The sequence below is a fragment of the Zootoca vivipara genome, chromosome 5 (assembly GCF_963506605.1).
Source record: "Zootoca vivipara chromosome 5, rZooViv1.1, whole genome shotgun sequence".
Classification (NCBI taxonomy): Eukaryota; Metazoa; Chordata; class Lepidosauria; order Squamata; family Lacertidae; genus Zootoca; species Zootoca vivipara.
This window is the reverse complement of record NC_083280.1, coordinates 97457516-97483255: the sequence shown is the minus strand read 5'-3', so window position 1 is coordinate 97483255 and position 25740 is coordinate 97457516. Positions and strand designations below refer to the sequence as shown.

The 25740-nt window shown below is 44.1% G+C and overlaps 2 protein-coding genes across 6 annotated transcripts in view; both read left to right on the top strand.

Moving 5' to 3' along the window:
* The window catches only part of PARVB (parvin beta), a 45966-nt gene extending 40577 nt beyond the window's left edge, over positions 1-5389 (top strand). For all 3 annotated transcript variants that reach the window (XM_035137882.2, XM_060275187.1, XM_035137883.2), the window contains exons 12-13: positions 1010-1082; positions 3372-5389. In XM_035137882.2, the coding sequence (XP_034993773.1) occupies positions 1010-1082; positions 3372-3448 (150 nt within the window). In that variant the 3' untranslated portion in view covers positions 3449-5389. The remainder of the gene's footprint in view (positions 1-1009; positions 1083-3371) is intronic.
* An 18659-nt stretch (positions 5390-24048) lies between these two features.
* The window catches only part of PARVG (parvin gamma), a 30852-nt gene continuing 29160 nt past the window's right edge, over positions 24049-25740 (top strand). The window contains exons 1-2 of one of the 3 annotated variants that reach the window (XM_035138574.2): positions 24049-24512; positions 24796-24839. The gene's annotated coding sequence lies outside the window, so the exon portion shown is untranslated. Of the gene's footprint in view, positions 24513-24792; positions 24840-25740 lie in introns of all 3 variants that reach the window. The other 2 variants (XM_035138573.2, XM_035138575.2) reach the window with 2 other exon arrangements.

The window sequence follows — 25740 nt, the reverse complement described above, 5'->3', positions numbered from 1 at the left end:
TCAAGGTAGATGGCAGCAAGGAAGCGAGCTCTTTTTATCTACCGTAACTGCAGAAAGAGACCCCCCACCCACTGCGGTGCATTTGCACAAAACAAAATGTTCCTCCAAAGCTTGCCTTATAGACAACCTACTCCAGTCTTTAATCAAAGAGAATATTCTTCCCATTCCCATTCGCTGCACTTTGATCCATATATCATGAATGAAGCCTGTTTTCATCAGAATGACGCTGATGTGTCATTTACAGCCCGGTTCATATATGATCTCCTTGCACGGGCCAGTTAATTACCAATAACAGTTATTGTGGCTCCCGTCACTTCTGACAGCTGAACTCGATGTACCAGTCATAGAATCATAGAATTGCAGAGTTGGAATGGACCATGAGGGTCATCTAGTCCAACCCCCTGCAATGCAGGAATTGTTTGTCCAATGTGGGGCTCGAACCCACAACCCTTCATGTGACATTTCCTGGATTTTAGCACTTCCAGTTGTTGCGGGGATGAGGGGGGATGTGTTTAATGCTGCCGCACAGATATTGAAAGTCTCTGTTTTTGGAAAGCTAGCATTTCAGGGAGAGTGTTCCTCTCTGATGTCCAAGGGTTCATATATGCAGGGTTTTTGCTTCATTTTTTCTTTTTTTTACATGAAGTATTCACACATACATGTGATGCCAACAGCACCTTCAGCAGGGACTCAGCCGCATGAAATTTCTGTGCTTAGAATTCAATTCCAGGCCTGACAATGTCTGTGGCTGAAATGAATGAGCTTCCACCGGGCATATTACATTGATCCGTGGGGTCACCTGAACAAGTCCTAAAGGGTTTAAGCAATGTGATTTTTCTTGAAAAAAGATGATACATTAACCACGTAGACTGACTTAAGAATCCTGGGGAACACGCATCCAGGGGTACGCTAAGCAATATGAGGGGGGAAACGGGGGGATGAGGGGGTCTTTTCATCCCACTATGAAAATTTAAGAACTTTTTTTTTGTGTGGCTGGTTTGTTTTGCAGGTTCACAATGTTTCCTTTGCTTTTGAACTGATGCAGGACGGAGGGCTGAAGAAGCCCAAAGCTCGACCAGAAGGTATCGTGCGCAGGCCTGAGTTTCACTGAAACAAGCACATGCTCAACTGGGCATGCATGTTGGCAAGCATGGGAGGGATTTAAATTGTTGGTTCTCCCAACTGCAGCAGCATCTCTAGCCATGTCCACGTGGGCTGTTTTTCTACAGCTTTCTCCTAGGCTTCATTCTCAAGATGGTTAACAGCCATAAAGTGTAGTCTAAGGCTGAATTTCCATGGCCATGTTTTCCAGGCAGTGTCACTAGCAGAGACTGGTCTATCAGGGCAAATGAGCTTCTGTCCCACCCATCTCATCCTGCTCCCAAAGAGCCCCCATCTCCCTGTATTCATGCTAACAACCAGCTTAGAGGAGGGCACAATTGATTGTCTTCCTGCTCCTTAGTCTCACTGTTGCTCTTGTAGAACTCAGCAGAGATGAGGAAGGTGAGAAAGCTGGAGTTAGTGGGCTCCGCCTCTCGTTGGCTCTGTCTCCATCTATCGTTGGCTTCCTTGCCTTCCACCCACCAGGCAAAATAGCCACCGACCACCACTGAGTGAGCCCCATGGAACTCAGAGGAGCCACCTTGGACCAGATATTGCAGGGGCCTTGCCCAGCACCATGCAGCTTCAATGGCCGTGTCTCCTCTTCTCTCGCCTGCCTTGGATGGGCTCCTGCGCTCGGCTCAGCAGTTCGGCCTCCTCCAACCCCTGAATATTGGGGGAGCTGAGTCCCCTGCTGAGGAATATTGAGGGGGCTGGCGGCACTTCCGCCCTCTAGAGTTGGCACACCTGAACTCAGTGGAATTTACAGTGGTACCTTGGTTCTCAAACTTAATCCGTTCCGGAAGTCTGCTCCAAAACCAAAGCATTCCAAAACCAAGGCAGCAATGCAAAACAGATTAATCCATTCCAGGCTTTTAAAAATAACCCCAAAACAGCAATTTAACATGAATTTTACTCTCTAATGAGACCATTGATCCATAAAATGAAAGCAATAAACAATGTAAAAGGTAAAGGACCACTGACAGTTAAGTCCAGTCGCAAACGACTCTCGGGTTTCAGTGCTCATCTCAATTTACTGGCCGAGGGAGCCGACGTTTGTCCACAGACAGTTTTTCCGGGTCATGTGGCCAGCATGACTAAGCCACTTCTGGCGAAACCAGAGTAGCACACGGAAACGCTGTTTACCTTCCCGCTGGAGCGGTACCTATTTATCTATTTGCACTTTGATGTGCTTTCGAACTGCTAGCTTGGCAGGAGCTGGGACAGAGCAATGGGAGGTCACCCCGTTGCAGGGATTCGAATCGCTGACCTTCCGATCAGCAAGCCCAAGAGGCTCCGTGGTTTAGACCACAGTGCTTATAAAACAAAACAATAGCCAACAGCTGCATTGGACTTTTGGCTTCCGAAAAATGTTTGAAAACCGGAACACTTACTTCTGGGTTTTTGGCGTTTGGGAACCAAGGCGTTGTGAGAATCAAGGCGTTTGAGAACCAGGGTACCACTGTACTTCTGAGTAAATACGTCCAGGATTGCACTGTTAATCTTGTATCAAATGTCATTTGATGCCATAACATTTAATGTGTTTTTAATCTTCTGCTTAGTCATGATTTGTGGGCAATGCGGAGGTTTAGTGTGCTGGCTAAGACAACTTTCTGTCCCTCATGCAAAGATAATGAAAGCTGAGTGAATGAGCTGTGGTTGGGAAGGGTTCCTGTGCTATGGCCCACAAAAGGACTTGTTTACAAAATCCCCTCATTAGGAGGGAAAGCATGGACCAGCACTTTCTCCTGTTTGCCTACAGATGCTCATCGGCCTCCAAGATTGCCCAAATAATCCATCCCCTACAAATTTGGAAATCCCCCCCCCCAAATAGTTTCCAGAAGCATTGTAAATACTTTTCTGTTTGGAGCAGGCTTGTGTAGGTACAGGTTTAAAATATGAAGCTGCCTTAAATTTTCAGGCGGTTGGTCCAACAGTTTAGCAGCTTTATTACAAGAATAATATATTCTGTAACGTTCTAAAATTTGACTATTTTCTCAAATGTGCTTATGTGTTTAAACTTCCCAGTGAGTCTCTGGAAAAGGCATTTCAGTTCAGTGTTCAAATAAAATTCATTTGCCATTCCTAAGAGAGTTGTTTTAACGGGAGTTTTTATTGTTGTTGTTGACGTTTCTCATAATTTTGTATAAAGGGAATTGCACGGGGGCATTTTGGTTTTAAAAAAAAGCTTGTTTAGCAGAAGACCATTTTTAATTTCGTAAAAGTCAAGCTCTTAACCTAAAAATCTCTCTCTCTTTTTAATCCCTCAGATGTTGTCAACTTGGACCTGAAATCTACCCTAAGAGTTTTGTACAACCTGTTTACAAAATACAAGAATGTTGAATGACTTGGAGACCTCCCGAGACTCTAATCTCCGCAGCATCTTTTTAGCGTGGAGAGGAGGAAAGAGACCTTCCCTTTTTCTTCCTTCTGTGCCATTTGCTGTGCTCCCTGGTGCATGATGGTGCCTCTTCTTTTATTAGCATTATCTGCCTGTAACTCTTCTATGCTTTGAACCCACTTTGAAATGTAGCTTTAATTCCTTGAACTACCCACAGTGTGCCTGTTGCTTCTAGAAGGCTCCCATGTGTTGCATTCAACACAAACACCTTCTTCCATTAGTGTAGATTGCAGTTAGGATGAATTCTGGTGATGAGAAGATTTGAAGTGGTTGATGAAGGAGTGCTAGGGTGCCTTTTATCCAGGTAATGGGCTTCTGGGTCCTTCTCTCTATTTCAACTCTCCAGTGAACCCACTAGGAGGCTTTAGGCTGGCCACTCTCAGGGTCCACATATGCAATAAAGAGATAATCGTAATCATACTTACAGGGTCATTGTAAGTAAACACTGAGATCATGAATGGGAAGCACCTTGAAGACTTCCAAGTGCTATAGGAATGCTAACCAGTAAGTAGCTGCATTTTCCTGTCTCCAGGATATACTGTTGACGCATATAAAAAGGTATGGGTGAAACCGATGTTGGTTGGAGTGTGGAATTTAATTCATTTTCAAATGTGTGCAGCTATGAGGTAGGAAGTAGCCGTAATCTGTTTGTGAAAGGACCATTCTCTCCTTCCAACTTCCAAACTTTCAGAGGGGTGCGTGCATCTCCTCTGCTCCCTCCTTTACACCCCGATTTCAGACATACGTACCCCAACCTACAGCGGGTGGCACTGTGGGTTAAACCACAGAGCCTAGGGCTTGCCGATCAGAAGGTCAGCGGTTCGAATCCCCGCGACGGGGTGAGCTCCCATTGCTTGGTCGCAGCTCCTGCCAACCTAGCAGTTCGAAAGCACGTCAAACTGCAAGTAGATAAATAGGTACCGCTCCGGCGGGAAGGTAAACGGCATTTCCATGCACTGCTCTGGTTCGCCAGAAGCAGCTTAGTCATGCTGGCCACATGACCCGGAAGCTTTCCCGCGGCTCCCACGGCCAATAATGCGAGATGAGTGCCGCAACCCCCAGAGTCGGTCATGACTGGACCTAATGGTCAGGGGTCCCTTTACCTTACCGCAACCCTATTCATTAAGCCACTGTACAGCTTAATTCATAATACGATCTCTTTTCAATTATATTTTGTTATTTTGAGATTGTGCCCTGGAACTCTTCTATGTAACTTTTGGAGTCCTTGTCTACCTTTCTGTCTTACCCTCCTACCATTCAGTATTATTGCCACTAAATACACTGTGAATCTCAGATGGAATGGCTGCCTGGAGTTTTTGGTGTGCTTTGGTTATATCCAATGAAATGCCGATCATGCATTGATGATGGGCGAATGTGTCGAAAACAAACCTCCCTACTTTGCTGGTTTTCAAACAGGGTTTTGGAAGCTCATGAGAGGGTCTTCAGTGATGGATGAGATTCCCTGAAAAGCAGGTTGCATACCATTTAACTGCTCAAATCTTCTGGGGATGGTTTGGGGGTGTTTTCTAGGGTGCACTTTCAATAAGCTCAGTAGGCTGACTGATGCCTTGGGTAAACTGGCTGCACTAAAATACAACCTGGAATCTTTTCAGGAGTGTTTATTTGCTTTGAGAATATTCAGATATTGGAACATGGACTGTACATTTTTCAGAAATAAGTTGTTCCCTGAGGTAAACTGCTTGAAAATTGCTGTCAGAGAGCAGTCTCCCCCAACTTGATGCCTTCTGGATTTTTCTAGACTGCAATTCCTGTCTGTCCCAGGCACTGTGGACCCTGGTCAAGGAAGTAGGAGGATGCATTCCAAAAACATATGGAGGGCACCAGGATGGGGGAAGACCCACACAGAGCATTGTGGGGCTGAATGAGGTGCTGTCAAAAGCTTCATACAGCGGTACCTCGGTTTATGAACACAATTGGTTCCAGAAGTCTGTTCATAAACTGTGAAGCGTTCATAAACTGAAGCGAACTTTCCCATTGAAAGTAATGAATTAATCCGTTCCAGATGGGTCTGCGGAGTACTCAACCTGAAGCGTACTTAACCCGAAGCATGGGTGTAATTGGTTCCGGAAGTCTGTTCATAAACTGAAGCGAACTTTCCCATTGAAACAAAATAAAAAAATTCCTTCAGTAGCACCTTAAAGACCAACTAAGTTTTTATTTTGGTATGAGCTTTCGTGTGCATGCACACTTCTTCAGATACCATGCACACGAAAGCTCATACCAAATGCACACGAAAGCTACTGAAGGAATTTTTTTATTTTGCTTCGACTCAGACCAACACGGCTACCTACCTGTAACTTTCCCATTGAAAGTAATGGAAAGTGAATTAATCCGTTCCAGATGGGTCTGCGGCGTTCGTAAACCGAAAATTTGTAAACCGAGGTGTTCATAAACCGAGGTTCCACTGTACAATACTTAAGCTAATACAGTGTTTCTGAATATAATGATTTGTTCTATGGCAATTGTATTATGCAAACAATCTCTGTGCTTGCTCCATACATAATTGGCGTGAATTTCAAGCCCTCTTGTTTTCTGGATGATAGAAAAACACTTTGTTTCCCTTCACATGCTGTGGGGAGCTTATTTCATTCGGTTTCCTTCTCCAGCTGGTATTTTGTCATTTTTTTTTTAAAAAAAGCAAGCTAGATAACATTTCTGCAGAGCTTGGAGCCCCCTTGGAACAACTGGTGGGTTTCATCACAGTGCCCAACAATATTAAGGAGAGCTTAGTATAGTTAAATGTACAAAGAGGATTATGCTGGCATGTTAATTTGGATGAAGGCTCCTTGAGGGACATGACTATTAACAGGGGGTGGGATTATTGGATTGAAGCTGTTACTAAACATGTAAATGGTGAGGATTACAGAGACCTTTCCTGCCAAATCCTTGCCTTTAGGCTCTCTTTTCCTTAACCTCACGAATGTAAAGGACAGGCTGATGAGTGCGCCAGGAAAAGCGGGGTTGGAGTCTGACTTGGGAGAAGGTGGCATGACTTCCGGCAGGAGGCAAGGGTCAAGGCAGGGGGAAGCTTCGGAGATGGAGGGTGGAGCACAGGATGGGTCGGAAGAAGAGGAGAAAGAGGCAGGTCAGGCAAGGGAAAGGGAGCAGGGGGCCGGGGCTTCCCCACCCTCTCCTGTACCACTGTCTCCCAGAACCAGGAGGGGATTGAAATGGGATGAGCATAGGAAGTTGTCACACGGGAGTAGTCTTCCGCTGTGTGTGTGCAGGTACATACCAAAGCGATGGAGAGAGAGAGTGGTCCCCTGTTCCTGCAGTTGTTCCATTGAGCGTGGACCTGGGAATAGCTGCCCAGACACTAGATGGGTGTGTGTGGGTCTTCAGAACCGTAGAAACGACTGTGTCAGCTTGGCAATAAAGAGGTAACCATCTGCCGTGTGCATTCCTTTGGCTGGGAAGCACCCTTGACAGCTAGGTTCCTAGGACCTCTTGCTGTCCTTCAGCAAGGCTTTAAATCCCAGCCAAAAGAATACTTTTCTGTTTTCAAGCCGCTTTGGGAATTCAACATTTCTGCCCATTGCAGCAACACAGCAGCACACTCCCATTCCTGAAGGGCTCAGGCTTCATGGGCCCTACCTTCTGCCCTATGCAACACCTGGGAAGGGGAATAGGCCATTGCCAGGTACCCAGTTCCCACCCAACCCACTTATTTAAATGGCTACATTTTTCATCTTGCAGCTCGATCGTATTTTTCGAGCTGACTTGTTTTCGAACGAAGCTTTTCACAGAATGTTGAAACATTTGAAAAGAAGTGTGGGAATCCGCTGCCTGGCCCATTTCGAAACTGATGGAAAGCCAATGCTGTGAGTGATGTGAAGCTTCTGACGCTGGGACTCAGTCTGGCTGCCCTGTGTTAAAGGGCAAAGGACCAGGCCTCTATCTCAACACAGGGAAATAATAATCTCTGCTTTCTGCACCACCATCTGTGGTACTAAAGTGAGGCCTGAAGGATTTTCTTTTTGAATAAACACACACACCCTAACTAAACTCAAGTGTTTTCCTGGATGTTAAAGCCTGGGTGTTAGTCTAGGTACTAAACTTCAGGAAGACAGAATGAAATAGTGAATGTATTGTGCAATGAGTATTGTGAACCTGAACAAAGACTGCCAAGTCAATAAGCAGGTTTGTACTTTTTCTGAATTTTCTCTCTCGCTTTCTCCGCACATACATATACACATTTCCTTTACTCTGTACCAAACAAGCTGCTGTCCACCCAAGTATGTATGAGTATGAAGGTCACGTCTTGGAACTGAGCCAGAAGCCCCTGTATTTGGCTCATCAGAGGCCCCTTTTATGTCTTGTGAAAGCACAATTTAATGTCAAGTCCATGGGTGACCAATACGATTGTTCCATGCATATGACATTTTTTCTTCACCCAAAATCTCATAGTGTACATCAATTGTTGAAGGGGGGGGGGTACAGCAACCAAACCAGCCCTGTTAGATGGCTTGTATGGGTAAATCTCTGAAAATTCAGCCGAGCCTTTATTTGAACTTTTGAAGAAAAGAAGTACAGTATACGTGAAAGAACCAGGATGTTATAAATTTCTTATCCATTTAGTTTCAGATAATTTGTTTCAAAGTTGTTGCTGGTTTTCACAGTCATACTGTCTAGTTGCTGCCAGTCTCAGGAGTCTTCCATGTCTGAGGGACCTGGAGGGACCTCGAGCCATTTCCAGGGCCTTGCAGGGAAACCTCTCACATCTTTCTGTCTCCTTGATAGCTCCTTGAACGTGTCCAGAGGAGGGCAACCAAAATGGTCAAAGGCCTGGAATCGATGCCTTATGAGGAACAGCTTAGGGAGCTGGGCATGTTTAGGCTGGAGAAGAGAAGGTTAAGGGGTGATATGATAGCCATGTTCAAATATATAAAAGGATGTCATATAGAGGAGGGTGAAAGGTTGTTTTCTGCTGCTCCAGAGAAGCGGACACGGAGCAATGGATTCAAACTACAAGAAAGAAGATTCCACCTAAGCATTAGGAAGAACTTCCTGACAGTAAGAGCTGTTCGGCAGTGGAATTTGCTACCAAGGAGTGTGGTGGAGTCTCCTTCTTTGGAGGTCTTTAAGCAGAGGCTTGACAGCCATCTGTCAGGAATGCTTTGATGGTGTTTCCTGCTTGGCAGGGGGTTGGACTGGATGGCCCTTGTGGTCTCTTCCAACTCTATGATTCTATGATTCATATTTGAGGGCAAAGTTGCCACCCCAGAACCTTCAAATATACCCAGTATTGATTTTTTACCCACCCTTTAGCTGCTTGTTCTACCACCAACTGCCTGAACAATCATATGCTAAATTATTGTACCTGACAGGATTACAGGCATATGTCAAGAATGCTTTGATGGTGTTTCCTGCTTGGCAGGGGGTTGGACTGGATGGCCCTTGTGGTCTCTTCCAACTCTATGATTCTATGATTCTAGGGATCATAGGCCGAAATGCAAACGGCTGTGCAAAAAGTCTCTTCTTGGTAGCTTCTCTCAGGCAGCTTAATCACCTCAGTGGATCCTTTTTTGTCTGTCCTTTGGCTACTCTCCTGGGACAAAAAGCATTCGACGGGTCCTATCCTGAGCCTGATATGGGGCTCAATTGGTGTCAGTGTGACGAATATAGGACTCCTTTGAGTTATTTATGACTCAATTAGGAGCCACTAAAAACCGCCCGGCACGCTTTCTCTAGCGCCTCTGCTCCGTAGACCCGGGCTGGCAGTAAAACATACAGCAGAGCCTTCTTCTTCTTCTCACACACAGCGGAAACTTGTATAGCCGTTGGATAAAAAGCCTCTTAAGAACACACAGAGTCCAAGGTGTTCTAATAACTACTGAAGTTTATTTTAGAGAGAAAACAACAAACAACCTGGTGAGCTCGCAGACATCTTGCGACCGTCTCCCAGGCAAAAACGAAACCAACTGTTACACAAAGAAAAACTTCCAGTACATTCTGTAACATGATATCTTCCTCAGTGGTCAGGTGGACAGTACACAGTTAACTCTTTGGTTACTTGTTACTCCTCACACCCCCTCTCACCTGAACACTGGGGATAGCGGGTATCCAAACTTACCCCAAAACCAACCCTTCACAGAATTCCCCATGCCGTTGGAAACTCAAGGGTTTTGTGAACCCATCTGCTAGGTTCTCTTGGCTTGGACAATACCTCAACTTTACCAAGCCTGCCTGTATGCTCTGACATACGTTTGGGAAGCGGATGTCTAAGTGTTTGGTTCTGGCCTTGAACTGTCCAGACTCCGCCAGTCTCAAAGATGGTTGATTGTCGCCCCAAACAGTGATGGGCTGGCTACAATCACCCCAGATTTCCTGGACCAAACATCTGTAGTACTCCAACTCAGTGCATGTCGCAGACAACGCACAGAATTCGGCTTCCGTGGAAGACATGGCTATTAGGCTTTGCCTGCGCGACCGCCAACCAATCAGGGCATTTCCAAACTTGACTACCAAACCACTCACTGACTTCCTGTCGTCCTGATTGGCCCAATCAGCATCTGCAAAACAAGTGAGTTGTGGCTCACCTTGCGCTGACATCTCCAAACAATACTCTTTGGTCTCCTGCAAATACCTAAGTACTCTCTTAATGCCATTCCAAGCATGCACGCTAGGTTTCGATGCTTCTCTACTGAGCAAATTGACTGCAAAAGCAATATCTGGTCTGCTCCATTGTGACAAATACAACAGACTCCCTAGCGCTGACTGAAACACTTCAGGACTCTCAAACGCTACTTTGTCCTTCACTTGTGACTCTTTCACAAAGTTTGTCTCCATGGGTGTTATGACCCCTTTACAGTCAGACATTCTGAACTTCTCAAGCAAATGTTCAATCTTGCCTTTCTGACTGAGCAAAAAACTTCCATCCTCAGTTCTGTCTATCTGCACACCTAGATAAACATTCACTGCACCTAGATTCTTGAGTTTGAACCTCTTGCCTAGCTCTTTTGCAAACTTTTGCACTTGCATCTGGCTCTTTGCTAAGCAGATCAGGTCATCTACATAGACAAGCAACAGTTCGTGCTGTTCTCCTTCACCTCTGAGATACAGACAACTGTCAGCTAGACTCTTCCTGAAACCTAGGCTCTTCAAAACAGAATCAAGACATGAATTCCAATTTTTAGCGGATTGCTTCAGACCGTAGATCGACTTGTGCAGCTTCCACACCTGACCTGGCACGTCACTCTCAAACCCTGGAGGAGGCAACATGTACAACTCCTCCTGGAGGTCAGAGTTCAAATAAGCGGTGTCCACATCAAAGTGGTTGACCACTAGGCCTCTCTGCGCTGCAGTCGCTAAAAGCATTCTGAAAGATTCACACCTCGAAGTGGGACTAAAGACATCTGTGTAGTGGATTCCTTTCTTCTGAGTAAAACCTCTAGCCACTAATCTAGCCTTGTACTGAGGCTCTCCAGTCACTGTGGGTTTCAGCCTGTAGACCCACCTACAACTGACTGCTTTCTTGCCTTCTGGCAGCTATACACACCAAGAGATTGCATGGAGTTCAACTCTTTCTCCATTGCAACTTTCCACTTACTAGCTTCCTCTACTGACAACTGTTGCACCTCTTCAAAGCTTTCAGGTTCATACACTGACAGCTGAAAACCTTTCAGGTGGTTTACCTTTCGTGGTGCGTTTTGAACGCCTTGGTCCCACATCTTCCCCCTCTAAATCCGAACTGCTTGTCTCTGACTGTGGCTCTCTCGGACTAGCAGCACTGTCAAGAGACTTACTACGCTTTGCAGCCCCCTCTGGGCTTGCTTTGGGTGAAGTGGGTGACCTACCACGTTTGCTATACTTCCCAGGCTTGACCTGGGGTGAAGTCGGTGCGCTTCTGACTACTTGCTTCACTTCCCTAGGAGCTACACCACTTGGACCAGCTGCCTGACCTGGATCTGGTCCTGCAGCACCTGGAACTCCAGCATCAGCCACCTGAGTTTCCTCTTCCTGGTCAAAACCTGAAGACCAGTCAAGAAGAACTTCGGGGTTAGCATGAATGCGTCTCCAGCCCTCTTGTTCACAGAACGTAGCACTCCTGCTAATGTGAATGCGGGTTTGGTCCCCCTCTGCTGGTACAAACCTCCAAGCCTTTGAGTTTGGTTCGTAACCACAGAAGATCATTTTCCTGGATCTTGATCCTCCCTTTCTGCGCTTCTGCTTTGGAATTAGAACCCAAGCCTCACACCCAAAAGTTCTGAAATAGTGCACCTTCGGAACTTTGCCATGCAACATGTAGTAGGGTGTGTTTTCCACAACTGAATTAAAAGCGCGGTTTGAACAATAATTCACAAATTTATAAGCCTCCCCCCAAAACTTCTGGGGTAATCCTGCATCAAACAACGTTGCCTCTACCAGTTCAGACAGCGTTCTAAATTTTCTTTCAGCCAAACCATTTTCCTGGGGACTAAAAGGGGCGGTCTTCCTGTGCCTAATTCCCTTGCTGCGGAAGAACCCTTGTAGTTCTGCACTCAAAAACTCCCCCGCCCTGTCACTCTGAAAACACTGGACAGTGACGGAGAACTGCAGTTCTACTTCGGCTACCCACTCTTTTATCACTCTGGCAGCCTCCCCTTTCTCTTTCAGTGTTATGACCCAAGAAAAATGGCTGAAATCATCCAGAAGACACAAAACATATTTTGAAGCACCTAAACTTGACGTAGACATAGGCCCAGAAATACCCAAGTGCACTAACTGAAATGGTTTTGTGCTCTTCCTTTCAGACCTAGGATAAGAGCATCTCTTCGTCTTCGCTTTCGCACATGCGCGGCACTGCAGGTGTTTATGGCATGCCTTGAACCTGCAACCTTTGACAAAATCAGGGGCTTTTTCCACATAAGGAAAAGACATGTGACAAAATCTTCTATGCCAAGCATGAATACAATCCTTATGGATAGCGCCCTCTGTGCCCTTAGGGGTATTAGCGCTTTTAGCCTGAGCATCACCAGTGTTACTTCCACCTGCTTGCCCCCTCCCATCTAGGACAAACAGACCATCAGACCCAACAGTAACGCTTACCAGCTCAGCCCCATCTCTGGCAATTTTGCAAACACCATTGGCAAAACTTATTTCAAAACCCTCACGCAATAAGCAAGACACACTTAAGAGACCATGTTCCATGCCTGGTACAACATAAACATCAAGGTTAGTGTTTAAGCATTGCATATAAAAAACACCCTTGCTTTTAATTGTTCCAGAAGAACCATCAGCAAGATGCAGGCTTTTTTCATCTTCAAGTGGCCTGCAGTTCAGGATCTGTCCTGAAGGCGGTACAAGATGATGGGTGCTGCCTGAGTCGATAATAAAAGTGAAACTGTCCTGTCCTTTGTTTCTAACCGTTGCTAAGGCAGCAGAAAGATGTTGGCTGACAGGCTTATCTGTAGTCTTCCCACGCCGTCTGCCTTGGCGCTGCTGGCTGGTCCCACGACCACGTCCGCTGGGTTGCCTGGCACCTGGCTGAGTGACCTTGGCTGCTTCCGGAGCTGGGCAGAATCTCGCTACGTGCCCCGGCTCCTGGCACCGAAAACAAAGCCTTGTTGCGCACACACTCACAGTGGATTCCTCAGTGCTTTCTCCTGCACCCCCACTGGCTTCTCTGCGCCCACGGCCCCCCTTCTCAGCCGATTCTTTCTGGTGTCGCAGTTCCTCATCCGCCAAACGACCAGAAACGTAAGCAAGCGTAAGCTCATCTTCAGGCATTGCCTCAAACGTTAGGCACAAATGCTCATAGACGTTTCCCAGACTAGACAGCAAGATATAAACTTTTTCCTTCTCTTTGAACACAAGCTCATGCCGCTGCAGCTTATGGAATGCATCAATCACATTGCCAATGTGCTCCTTACTGGGTTGCCCTGGTCTCAGTCTCAACTCAAAGAGATGCCTCATAGCATGCAGCTTAGCTCCAGCTGTTTTTCTCTGATGGACCCTTTCCAGACTGTCCCAGGCTTGCTTAGCATTTTCAGCATTTTGCACATAGGGCAATTGCGTAGCATCACAGCTCATGGCAATGGCACATAGAGCCTTATTGTCTTTCCTGGTTTCTGCCGCAAACCTCTGCGCTTCAGCTGCTGAATTATCAGCGGCAGGGGTTGGAGGATTTGACACACAAGTCCACAAATCCTTTCCTAGCAACCACATTTTTGCCCTTTCTCTCCACTCTGCATAGTTGTCGCCATTCAACCTCTGGAACGGCACGACAAATGACTCCTGGAGCTGCTCCGCCATCTTGTCTACCCCCGGGCTCCGTGTCCAGCACTGTACTGTACTCACTCAGAATAGCTGACGTTGCTCCTCCGGGTAGACTGCGGATCCCAGCCTCCAGTCCAGGGTCTTTCTGCTAGCGAGTGCCGACTGCAAAATAACAGGTTTCTCCCAGCTAGCTCTTTCTCCAAGGCTTTTACAGCTGCAATCACCTTTTATTGCTTTGGTGATTGATTAGGTTCAGGACCTCTTATCTCCCAGAACCTGTCATCCATAACCTGTGACGAATATAGGACTCCTTTGAGTTATTTATGACTCAATTAGGAGCCACTAAAAACCGCCCGGCACGCTTTCTCTAGCGCCTCTGCTCCGTAGACCCGGGCTGGCAGTAAAACATACAGCAGAGCCTTCTTCTTCTTCTCACACACAGCGGAAACTTGTATAGCCGTTGGATAAAAAGTCTCTTAAGAACACACAGAGTCCAAGGTGTTCTAATAACTACTGAAGTTTATTTTAGAGAGAAAACAACAAACAACCTGGTGAGCTCGCAGACATCTTGCGACCGTCTCCCAGGCAAAAACGAAACCAACTGTTACACAAAGAAAAACTTCCAGTACATTCTGTAACATGATATCTTCCTCAGTGGTCAGGTGGACAGTACACAGTTAACTCTTTGGTTACTTGTTACTCCTCACAGTCAGCCCCTTCTGTCACAAGCTTGGGAGTAACCTTGGATGCCTCCCTTTCCATGGAGGCACAGGTTGCGTGCACAGCCAAGGTGGCATTTTTCCTTTTTTTTTTTAAAAAAAGAAAATTTTATTTATTACACATAGGTAAAACAGAGAATGATACATATACATACATTCATACCATTCATCATACAAGACATGCAAGGCTTAGACAAAGAATACAAGACATACACAAAAAATCAATTACCTACATTGACATGCCTTACCTACACACATTACATTCCTACCTATAAGACTTTATTACTATTATTATATTCAAATTTCTTATCAAAGTTCGAAAATCCAATAGAACAGTTTTAAGGAAAGTTCGATAGGAGGAGAAAAGAGCAGTAGACAGGCTGGACAGCCACTGAAGCTTCACCTGAGATATCTTTTTGGTATTAATAGAAAAGGTTTATAAAAGTATCCCAGGAAAGGGAAATACAAGAAAAGGTTAAAGAACAAAAAAGAAAGAGAGAGAAGAGGAAAGAGAAAAAAGGCAGAAAGAAAGGAAAGAGGAGAGAAAAGAGAAAAAGGAGAGAAAAGGTCGTGAGAAAAGTAGGAAAGAAGAACAAAGAATAAAAAGAAAAAGGAGAAAGGAAAGGCAATTCAGACTGATTCAACAGTCATCTCTCAACTAAATACATTTCATCTTCTAGCACTTCCACCGCGCTATACACAGGAGTTTACACTTCAATATTTCTTATACTGTCCTCTAGTTACCACACATAGTCTCATTAACCTTCGTACTTGATCCCGATCCCATACCCCAAGTCGTTAACATCTTATCACAAGTACTATAAGGAAAAAAAAGAAAAAAACTAAACACTCTAAACTTCTTATAAACAATCCTGTATAGTTAGTCTAAACACAGCCATGTTCTGTTCCCCACTCCCATATTCCTTAAATAATCATTGAGGCACTCCCACTGTTTTCTGATCTTGTCTTTAGATTTATTCCGTATCAAATCTGTTAACTTTGCTAGTTCTAGGTATTCACAAAGTTTGTCGACCCATTCACTTCTTGTTGGTGTTCTTGGTTCCTTCCAGGTTTTTGCAATAAGCGTCCTTGCCGCTGTTGTTGCGTATAGATATATATCTACCTTATCTCGGGGAATATCTCTGTTTAGAATACCTAATAGATATGCTTCCGCTTTTTTCCCATATGAGGTTTTAATTAATTTTTGGGTTTCTCGGTGGATCATCTCCCAAAATAATTTAATTTTAGGGCATGACCACCACATATGGAACATCGTTCCAACGGCCTGCTGACATTTCCAACATTTGTTGTTGTTGTTTTTATTTATTTTTCCTATTTTGGCCGGGGTCATGTACCACCTATAATGTATTTTCATGAAATTCTCTTTCAATGTATAACAAGCTGTAAAGTTGATTTGCTTTTCCCAGAATTCTTTCCACCTTTCATATTCTATAGGGTATCCTAGATCTTGCTCCCATTTTACAATACAGTGGAACCTCGGTTTATGAACACCTCGGTTTATGAATTTTCGGTTTATGAACGCCGTGGACCCATCTGGAACGGATTAATTCACTTTCCATTACTTTTAATGGGAAAGTTCGCTTCAGTTTATGAACGCTTCAGTTTATGAACAGACTTCTGGAACCAATTACACCCATGTTTCAGTTTATGAATGCTTCAGTTTAAGTACTTCGCGGACCCGTCTGGAACGGATTAATCCACTTTGCATTACTTTCAATGGAAAAGTTCGCTTCAGTTTATGAACGGTTACTCCACGGACCGTCTGGAACGGATTAATCCACTTTCCATTACTTTCAATGGGAAAGTTCGCTTCAGTTTATGAACGCTTCAGTTTATGAACAGACTTCCGGAACCAATTGTGTTCATAAACCGAGGTACCACTGTATATTTATTTTTTACTCCCTGCTCCCTTTCCTGTTCATTTAACAATCTATACATTTTCGAGAGGATTTTTTCTTTACTTTTAAGGATTTCTTTCTCAAATCTCGTTTTTGTTTCTCCAAATCCCCTAGTTCTAGAATCTTTTTCAAACGTTGCTTTCAGCTGGAAGTATTCAAGCCATGCTATTCCTTTTGTTTTAAGTTCTTCATATCCTTTAAGCTTAATATCTCCGTTTACTATCTCAGTGATTTCTCTGTAAGTGGGCCAGATTTCTTTCTTATAGCATCTTAGTGTGGCATTGGCTTCCACTGGTGAGGCCCACCAGGGGGTTCTGTCTATGATTTTTTCTTTTGTTCTATTCCACACCTCCCATAGGGCCCTTCTTATAATGTGATTTTGGAATTCTTTGTTTTTCTTTCCTTTATCATATAACAAATACCCATGCCACCCAAAGATTTTGTTTACGCCCTCTAGCTCCAAGATATCAGATTTTTCTAACGTCAACCAATCTTTTATCCAGGTCTAGCAGGCTGCCTCGTAATATTTTGTCAAATCCGGTAGAGCAAATCCTCCAGTTTCTCTTGAGTTTGTTAGTATCTCCGATTTCATCCTCGCCTTTCTCCCCTGCCAGATGAAATTCGTCAGGTCTTTTTGCCACTCTTTTAGATATTTATTCCCAATTATAATCGGGATGTTTTGGAATAAAAATAAAACTTTCGGTAGAATTACCATTTTGCTCATGGATACTCTGCCCCAAATAGATAGATTCATATGTTTCCATTTTGTCATTTTTTTCCTCACCTCTTTCCATGTCTCAATATAATTATCTTTTAATAAATTTGTATTTTTGTTTGTTATCTGAATGCCTAAATATTTAACTTTGTTTTCTATTTTTATCCCAGTTATCTTTTCCAATTTCTCTATATCTTTTCCTCTCATGTTTTTTGTTAACATTTTCGATTTGTCTTTATTTAATCTAAAGCCCGACACTTTACCAAATCTCTCCATCTCATTTAACCCTTCCACAATTCCTTCCTCCGGGTTCTCAGTCATTATAATCAAATCGTCAGCAAAGGCTTTGGCTTTAAAACAATAAGTTCCCAACTTTATTCCTTTTATTGTTCTGTTCTTCCTGATTGCCACCAAGAGGGTCTCCAAAATTGTGATAAACAATAGGGGAGACAAGGGGCAGCCCTGTCTTGTGCCTCTCCCTATACTAAATTCTTCTGTAATTTCGTTGTTTATAATCAGTTTTGCCCTCTGATCTCTGTAAATTGCTTTAATTCCATTTAAAAATTTGGGACCCAGTTCTAACTTTTCACAGGTTCTTATCATAAAATTCCATGATACGCAATCAAACGCCTTTTCCGCGTCTACTAGTAACATTGCTGTTTCTAGGCTAGGGTTTAAATCCAAATATTCTATCAGATCTATAATGACCCTGGTGTTATCTTTTATCTGTCTCCCGGGGAGGAAACCCGCTTGGTCCTTTTCAATTATTCTGTTTAATACCTTTTTTAGTCGGTTTGCTAATATCCCAGTAAATATTTTATAGTCTATATTGAGTAAGGATATCGGTCTATAGTTCTTAATTAATTTCAAATTCGAGTCTCCTTTGGGTATCAATGTTATCAAAGCCTCCTGCCAGGACCTCGGTATTGTACCTTTTTCTAAGATTTCGTTCATTATTTCTTTTAATCTCGGGATTACCAGGTCTTCTAGTACCTTGTAGTATTTTACCGAAATCCCGTCGGGTCCCGGCGACTTTCCTTCTACCATTTTCTTTATAATTTGTTTAATTTCCTCCTCTTGTATTTCTGCATTTAAATATTGATATTCCACTGCATTTATTTCTGGTAATTTATTTTGGGTCAGATAGTTCTGGGTTTCTGTCTCATCTTTTCCTTCCTCTTTGTAAAGCCTCTTATAGTAGTTTATAAAACTTTCCTTAATTTGTTGTGAATCCGTTATTTCTTTGTCTTCAACCTCTATTTTGTTAATTATCTTATCCTTTTCTTTTTCTTTAACTAGCCACGCAAGCATTCTCCCAGGCTTGTTGGCCTGTTCGAAATACCTTTGTTTTGTCCACAATATTTTATTTTGGACTTCTTTACTTATTATTTCTGTGAGGTGGTTTTGCAATCTCTTGATATGTTGTCTTAATTCATCATTCCCAGGGTCTTTTATTAAGTCTTTTTCTTTCTCTCTTATTTGTTTGTTCATTTCCATTATATTTTTCTCTTTCTCTTTTTTTACCCTTTTCATTTGTTGAATACTAAAACCTCTCATATAGGCTTTACTTGCCTCCCAGATTATCTTCTTATCTGTATCCTGTTTTTCATTTATTTCAAAAAATTCTTTTAATATTTCTTTTGCTTTCATTACCCTCTGCTCATCCCTCCAAATCTCGTCATTTAATCTCCACCTTCCTCTTGTCTTTCGTCCGAAATCCAGTTGAATTGATACCGGATTGTGGTCTGAAATAGATCTATTTTGTATCTGCTTTTTCTAGATTTAACATTAATTTTTTTGTTATCCATATTGAGTCTATTCTTCCCCCAGATTTCTTTGCATCAGAATAATGTGTAATATCTATTGCCGTAGGATTTTTGGTTCTCCAGGTGTCATATAGTTCGAAATCTTCGACAAGTTGAAAAAAGGAAAGAGGCAACCTGCCCGAATTATTATTTCTATCTTTTGGCGTTTTATCTAAATCCATGGAGGTTACCCCGTTCATGTCTCCCATCAATATCATGTTCTCCCCCATGTAGTCCCACATCATTTCTTCAAGATTTTTATAGAATTCATCTTTTCTATTATTTGGGGCATAGATCCCTATTACAACCACATTTCCCATCTTTGTACAAATTTCTACTCCTATTATTCTACCTTCTTCATCATTAAATAGCATCCGCAGTCTTAGGGTTGGGTTGATATATAATACCACCCCTCTCTTTTTTTCCCTGCCCGCTGCCACAAATTCTATCCCCAGTCTATTATTTTGTAATACTCTTACATGGTTTTTACATATATGCGTTTCTTGCAAACACACAATATCCCACTTTTTCTTCTTCAGCAGATGTTCTATTTTGTTTCTTTTAAATTTCCCATTCATCCCGTTCACATTCCACGATATACACTTCATCATTGTACAGTACCTTTATTATGTTAATAAAATCTAATTCTAGCGTAGTGTTCTTCAACTTCGGGTACCCCCTGCAGATTTCAAAGGGCAGATCAGAAAGCCACAAATAAACAAACAAACAGACAGACAGACCAACCGATAAACAAGAAACAAGGGTAAAAGGCCAAGCAAGAATGAGAGTCAGTCAAAACAACTTGACCTAAAAAAGGAAACAAGGCAAAACAAAGACTAGGTAAAAAAATAAAAATAAAAAAAAAGAAGGGGAAAGAAAGGGAGAAGGGGAAAAAACAAAACAAGACAGGCGAAACAAAACAGACCGAACCATACAAAACAAGACAAAGACAAAACAAACACACCAAAAAGTTGGGTATGGCACAGGGTGTCTGGAACCGGAGAGGTGTTTCAACACCTCCTAGAGTCTGGTTTTCAGTTTTATTTATCTGCTACTTGAGGATATCGATTGTCGTTCTTATTCCGGTTGCTTTTCTCCACCGAGTTCTTCCAGTATTTTCTCCAAAAGCTCTTCGTATCTTCTACTGATTTAAAGTAGCGTCTCCTTTCTTTATAGGTGAACGATAGTCCTTCCGGGAATTCCCATTTAAACAATATCTTCTTATTCCTCAGTGCCGTTGTTATGAATTTATATTTGTCCCTTTTCTTCAATATACGTGGTGGCATTTTTCCATCTCCGCCGCATTAAGCAGTTGGTCCCCTGCCTTTCTCAACCTGACCTGGCCACAGTGATCCATGCGATGGTCACCTCTAGGCTTGATTATTGTAACTCGCTCTATGCAGGGCTGCCCTTGAAACTGACCCAGAAACTCCAGCGGGTGCAGAATGCCGCAACGAGACTCCTTACGGCAGGCATGTCAAACCTGCGGCCCTCCAGATGTTTTGGCCTACAACTCCCATGATCCCTAGCTAGCAGGACCAGTGGTTGGGGAAAATGGGAATTGTAGTCCCAAACATCTGGAGGGCCGCAGGTTTGACATGCCTGCCTTACGGGGTCCCAGCCGCAGGATCACATTCATCCAGTGCTTTACCAGCTGCACTGGCTCCCGGTGGAGTACAGCAGTGGTCTTCAGCCCCCGGGCCACGGACCGGTAGCGGTCCGTGGATCAATTGGTACCGGGCCGCCTAAGGATCATTAAATACAATTAAATTAAAATTATTAAATCAAAACAATCTAAATAAAATATAAACAATAAACGCCCCCCCCCCTCAGCGGGCCACAGTAAAATTATCAAACGTTGACTGGTCCGCGGTGATAAAAAGGTTGGGGAGCACTGGAGTACAGGATCAGGTTTAAGGTGTTGGTTTTGACCTTTAAAGCCTTATGCGGCTTAGGACCCTCGTACCTACGGGACCGCCTCTCCTGGTATGCCCCGCAGAGGACCTTAAGGTCCACAAACAATAATACTCTGGAGATCCCGAGCCATAAGGTGGCTAGATTGGCCTCTCCCAGGGCCAGGGCCTTTTCAGTATTGGTGGAACGCTCTGTCTCAGGAGACTAGGGCCCTGCGGGATTTGTCATCTTTTCGTAGGGCCTGCAAGACAAAGCTGTTCCGCTTGGCCTTTGGACTGATGCAGTCTGACTCCGGGGTTACCCTCCCCTAAGGTTTTATCTTATAATGGTTTTATCTTACTTGTAGATTTCTAATTTTAAAAATGAATTTTAATATTGTATTAATCTGCATTTTAATTGAATTGTTTCTTTTATACTTGTGTTGATATTTTTGCTGTTAGCCGCCCTGAGCCCGGTCTTGAGCCCGGTATAAATAAAATTATTATTATTATTATTATTATTATTATTATTATTATTAGGGGATGTCACATTATGGTTAAAAATACAATTTCAATATTTGCAGTGGTGAATTTAGCCTGCACCAAATATTTAAGGCAACCTCTAGCAAGATGTAGTGAGACACTACCAGAAAGTACAGTGGAAACAGTTGTGGTATAATTTCTTTCTTCTTTTTCACTTTTAAAAATTGAATTCTTTCAAACATAATAATGCACATATACATAATAAAATGTACATAATACATAATAAAATACATAATAAAATAGGGACCCAGGTGGCGCTGTGGGTTAAACCACAGAGTCTAGGGCTTGCCGATCAGAAGGTTGGCGGTTCGAATCCCTGTGACGGGGTGAGCTCCCGTTGCTTGGTCCCAGCTCCTGCCAACCTAGCAGTTTGAAAGCACGTCAAAGTGCAAGTACATAAACATCGGGAAGGTAAACGACGTTTCCGTGTGCTGCTCTGGTTCACTAGAAGTGGCTTTGTTATGCTGGCCACATGACCCGGAAACTGTACGCCGGCTCCCTCGGCCAATAATGCGAGATGAGCGCGCAACCCCAAAGTCGGTCACGACTGGACCTAATGGTCAGGGGTCCCTTTACCTTTACCTTTACCTAATAGCCCACCCTAACCTAAACCTAGTGTTTAAGCAGTACATACAAAATAACAACCAATTATCATAAGTTCTTATCCCAGGCAAGGAACAAGATACCCACAACCTAAGAAGCGCACAACTTGCTGTGCTTTTCCAAAGGACACCAAAATCATTTCTCACCACCTGGTCCCCTGTCAGCAGGTGGTGTGATGGGGGGGGGGGTGAAGGCAGGTCCCAGAGCGCTGACCAGAGTGAAGCAGCTGCACCTGCTATCTATTCTATGCTACCTGTGGATCCCAATGTAATTCTATGCTGCAGTCACTTTGCTTGCCCTCCTCTGCTGCCCCCTAGCCAGGTAAGTTTCCAAGGGGTGAGGCAGGTGACCTAGGGCCCCGGCTAAGGGCGGTATATAAATTCAATGGTATATAAATTCAATGCTAGCACAACCATTCAGTGTGGGAGACCCTCGATGCATCTAACATTGCTGTTCTGCTTGCGCAGGAGACAGAAGTGCCGACTGGGGCCCCAGACTGTGGGTGCCCACCCAGCTCACGCTCGCCACACTGCAATGTCATGACATTGAGGCACGATGTGACATCATGGTGGTGCAGCATGGGGCGCATGAGCACTCCGGCATCAACTAGGTGGGGGCCTGGGCGGCAGGGCCTCTGTTGGGGCCGCTGGGGCCGCATCAGACCCCAACAGAGGCCCCATGGTGGAGGCGCAGGCCCTGGCTCAGTCACGCCCATGGTGCTGGAGTGCCAGAGGTAAGGCGGCAGCTGAGGACACGTGGCAGCAGGAGGGCGGAGGCTGGGCACCCACAGCAAAACTTTTTTGGGTGCACGAGCCCCTGGGGGCCCCTGGAGTTGGCGCCCCTGGAAGGAGATTACTGCTGGCACAGCAGAACATGCCCCTCCTCTACCCTCTGGAGCAGATTTTTTGGGTGTGTGTGTGTGTGAGTGCCTGGAGGCGGTTGGAGGATGGATGGTGGCTAACAGATTGAGGTTGAATCCTGACAAGACAGAAGTACTGTTCGTGGGGGACAGGAGGTGGGCAGGTGTGGAGGATTCCCTGGTTCTGAATGGGGTAACTGTGCCCCTGAAGGACCAGGTGCGCAGCCTGGGAGTCATTTTAGGACTCACAGCTGTCCATGGAGGTGCAGGTCAATTCTGTGTCCAGGGCAGCTTTCTATCAGCTCCATCTGGTACGCAGGCTGAGACCCTACCTGCCTGTAGACTGTCTAGCAAGAGTGGTGCATGCTCTAGTTATCTCCCGCTTGGACTACTGCAATGCACTCTACGTGGGGCTACCCTTGAAGGTGACTTGGAAACTACAACTAATCCAGAATGCGGCAGCTAGACTGGTGACTGGGAGTGGCCACCGAGACCACATAACACCGGTCTTGAAAGATCTACATTGGCTCCCAGTACGTTTCCGAGCACAATTCAAAGTGTTGGTGCTGACCCTTAAAGCCCTAAATGGCCTCGGTCCAGTATACCTGAAGGAGCGTCCCCACCTCCCTCATTCTGCCCGGACACTGAGGTCCAGCACTGAGGGCCTTCTGGCGGTTCCCTCATTGCGAGAAGCCAAGTTGCAGGGAACTAGGCAGAGGGCCTTCTCGGTGGTGGCGCCTGCCCTGTGGAACGCCCTCCCAACAGATGTCAAAGAGGAAAACAACTACCAGACTTTTAGAAGACATCTGAAGGCAGCCCTGTTCAGGGAGGCTTTTAATGTTTAATAGATTATTGTGTTTTATTTTTCTGTTGGAAGCTGCCCAATATTATTATTATTATTATTATTATTATTAGGTAGAGAAGGAGAAGGGAAAAGCCTGTTGCACAAGCAGAATTTTGCTCACACAGCATTAGATACAATGCTGTGCCTACAGGAGACCAAACATTCTTTTTTAAATATGTCAATTGCACACACCAGCATTATTGACCCCATTGTAACGTGCATGTTTAATCCAGATCCACTCAATTTTTTGTTTGGGCCACATGAAGCAATTATAACGTTTCTGAATAGTAGGAATGTTCATCCGCCAATATTCCCATAGCTGAAAATGGTATCTTTTTGTCTATGCATCTCCTGCCCCCCCTCTCCTCCCCCCCCCACCTGCTGCAACAACACATTGTTGACAGTTCACTGTTGTTTTCTGTTTGTTGCATTCATATATTCCATTCTAGTCTGCCCTTTGCTTTCTTCTGAAATGGGGGTGTGTTGGCAAAATGACAGTAGCACTCTTTTAAAAAGGAAGAGCTTTGTTTCATCTCACATTAGCTCTGGCTGAATTTACAGAAAGTGTTTTTAGTTATTGCAGAATATGTACTTGGTACTTATAAGCACTTATTCTAAAAAGAAGAAGCAGCCTCACAATTGTTCTCAAAAGCTAACTAGAGACAGCAGTTTCCAGGGATTGAGTCAGATAGTTGCTTAGGTTGCGCTAATGTGTGAGGAATGGTGGTTTTGTTTTTGAAATGTCACCTATATAGGAAGGATGTACACCAACTTCCTCTCCCTGGTTGCGCGACACACAAAGGCAGCATTCTGAAAGCAAAACTGATCCACTGAGGTCGAAACAGATTGCCTGCCTCAACACAGCTCTCCAAAGATCTTGCTTTGGAAATTAGGTTGGTGCTTCAAAAGATTTCCTTGAGTCTCTTCCTGTGTTCCTGTATAAATGCAGCCTCCTTGCCGTCGAATGTTGCTGCAAATTTATTTTGGGGACAGAACAAAACAAGGAAGTTGCTTTCAGCTGGTTTGCTCCTTTGACGCATCATGTCTGAAAAAAGTTGCTATGATTTGGATACTGGAGGAGTTTTTAATATTTTCCCCCTAAAATGTCCATGGAGCACCCCCCCCCTTTGGGACAATTTCTGAGTCTTTTGTCTCTCTTTGCTTTTTCCTTAGCAGAAAAGAAAAGAGGGAGTCCACATTCCTCAGTGGAATCTGCAAAAGTAAGTGGTTTTGATCTATTTCTCTGGGGTTTGTAGTTAATAAAGCACTAACTCAGAAACTCCTACCGAACACTAGGGAAAATGATAACAGTTAGAACTACGGGAAACAGCCTTTGCTATAGAATTCATCAGTTTTCTGATTTCAGTAATGAAAGTGCAGCTCAGAGTGTCATATTCTGCAAATGCCATTGGCTATACAAAATGTGACTGACTGAAAATATTCTGCAAATTCCACCCCCCCCCCCAAAAAAAGAAGAAGTGATGTTATGGATGGCATCTGCTCTTGTTTTGTGTCAAAGGGACGGCTCTCTCTTTCTAGGTTCTTACACAGCCTTTTTGTTGATGATGAACTATAGATATCTCTTTATTTGTTTTATTTCCCAATTTGAATCCTCAGAGTAGCATATGTGTGATTCTCCCACTTTATCTTCACAGCCCTGTGAGGCTGGGTTGAGAGAGAATGAATGGTGATTTGAACTCAGGTGTCTCCAGTCTAAATCTACCCACTGTACTTCACTGCCTCTCCAGTTGTTCATAGAATCATAGAGTTGGAAGAGACCACAAGGGCCATCCAGTCCAACCCCCTGCCAAGCAGGAAACACCATCAAAGCATTCTTGACATATGGCTGTCAAGCCTCTGCTTAAAGACCTCCAAAGAAGGAGACTCCACCACACTTCTTGGCAGCAAATTCCACTGTCAAACAGCTCTTACTGTCAGGAAGTTCTTCCTAATGTTTAGGTGGAATCTTCTTTCTTGTAGTTTGAATCCATTGCTCCGTGTCTGCTTCTCTGGAGCAGCAGAAAACAACCTTTCACCCTCCTCCATATGGCATCCTTTAATATATTTGAACATGGTTATCATATCACCCCTTAACCTTCTCTTCTCCAGGCTAAACATACC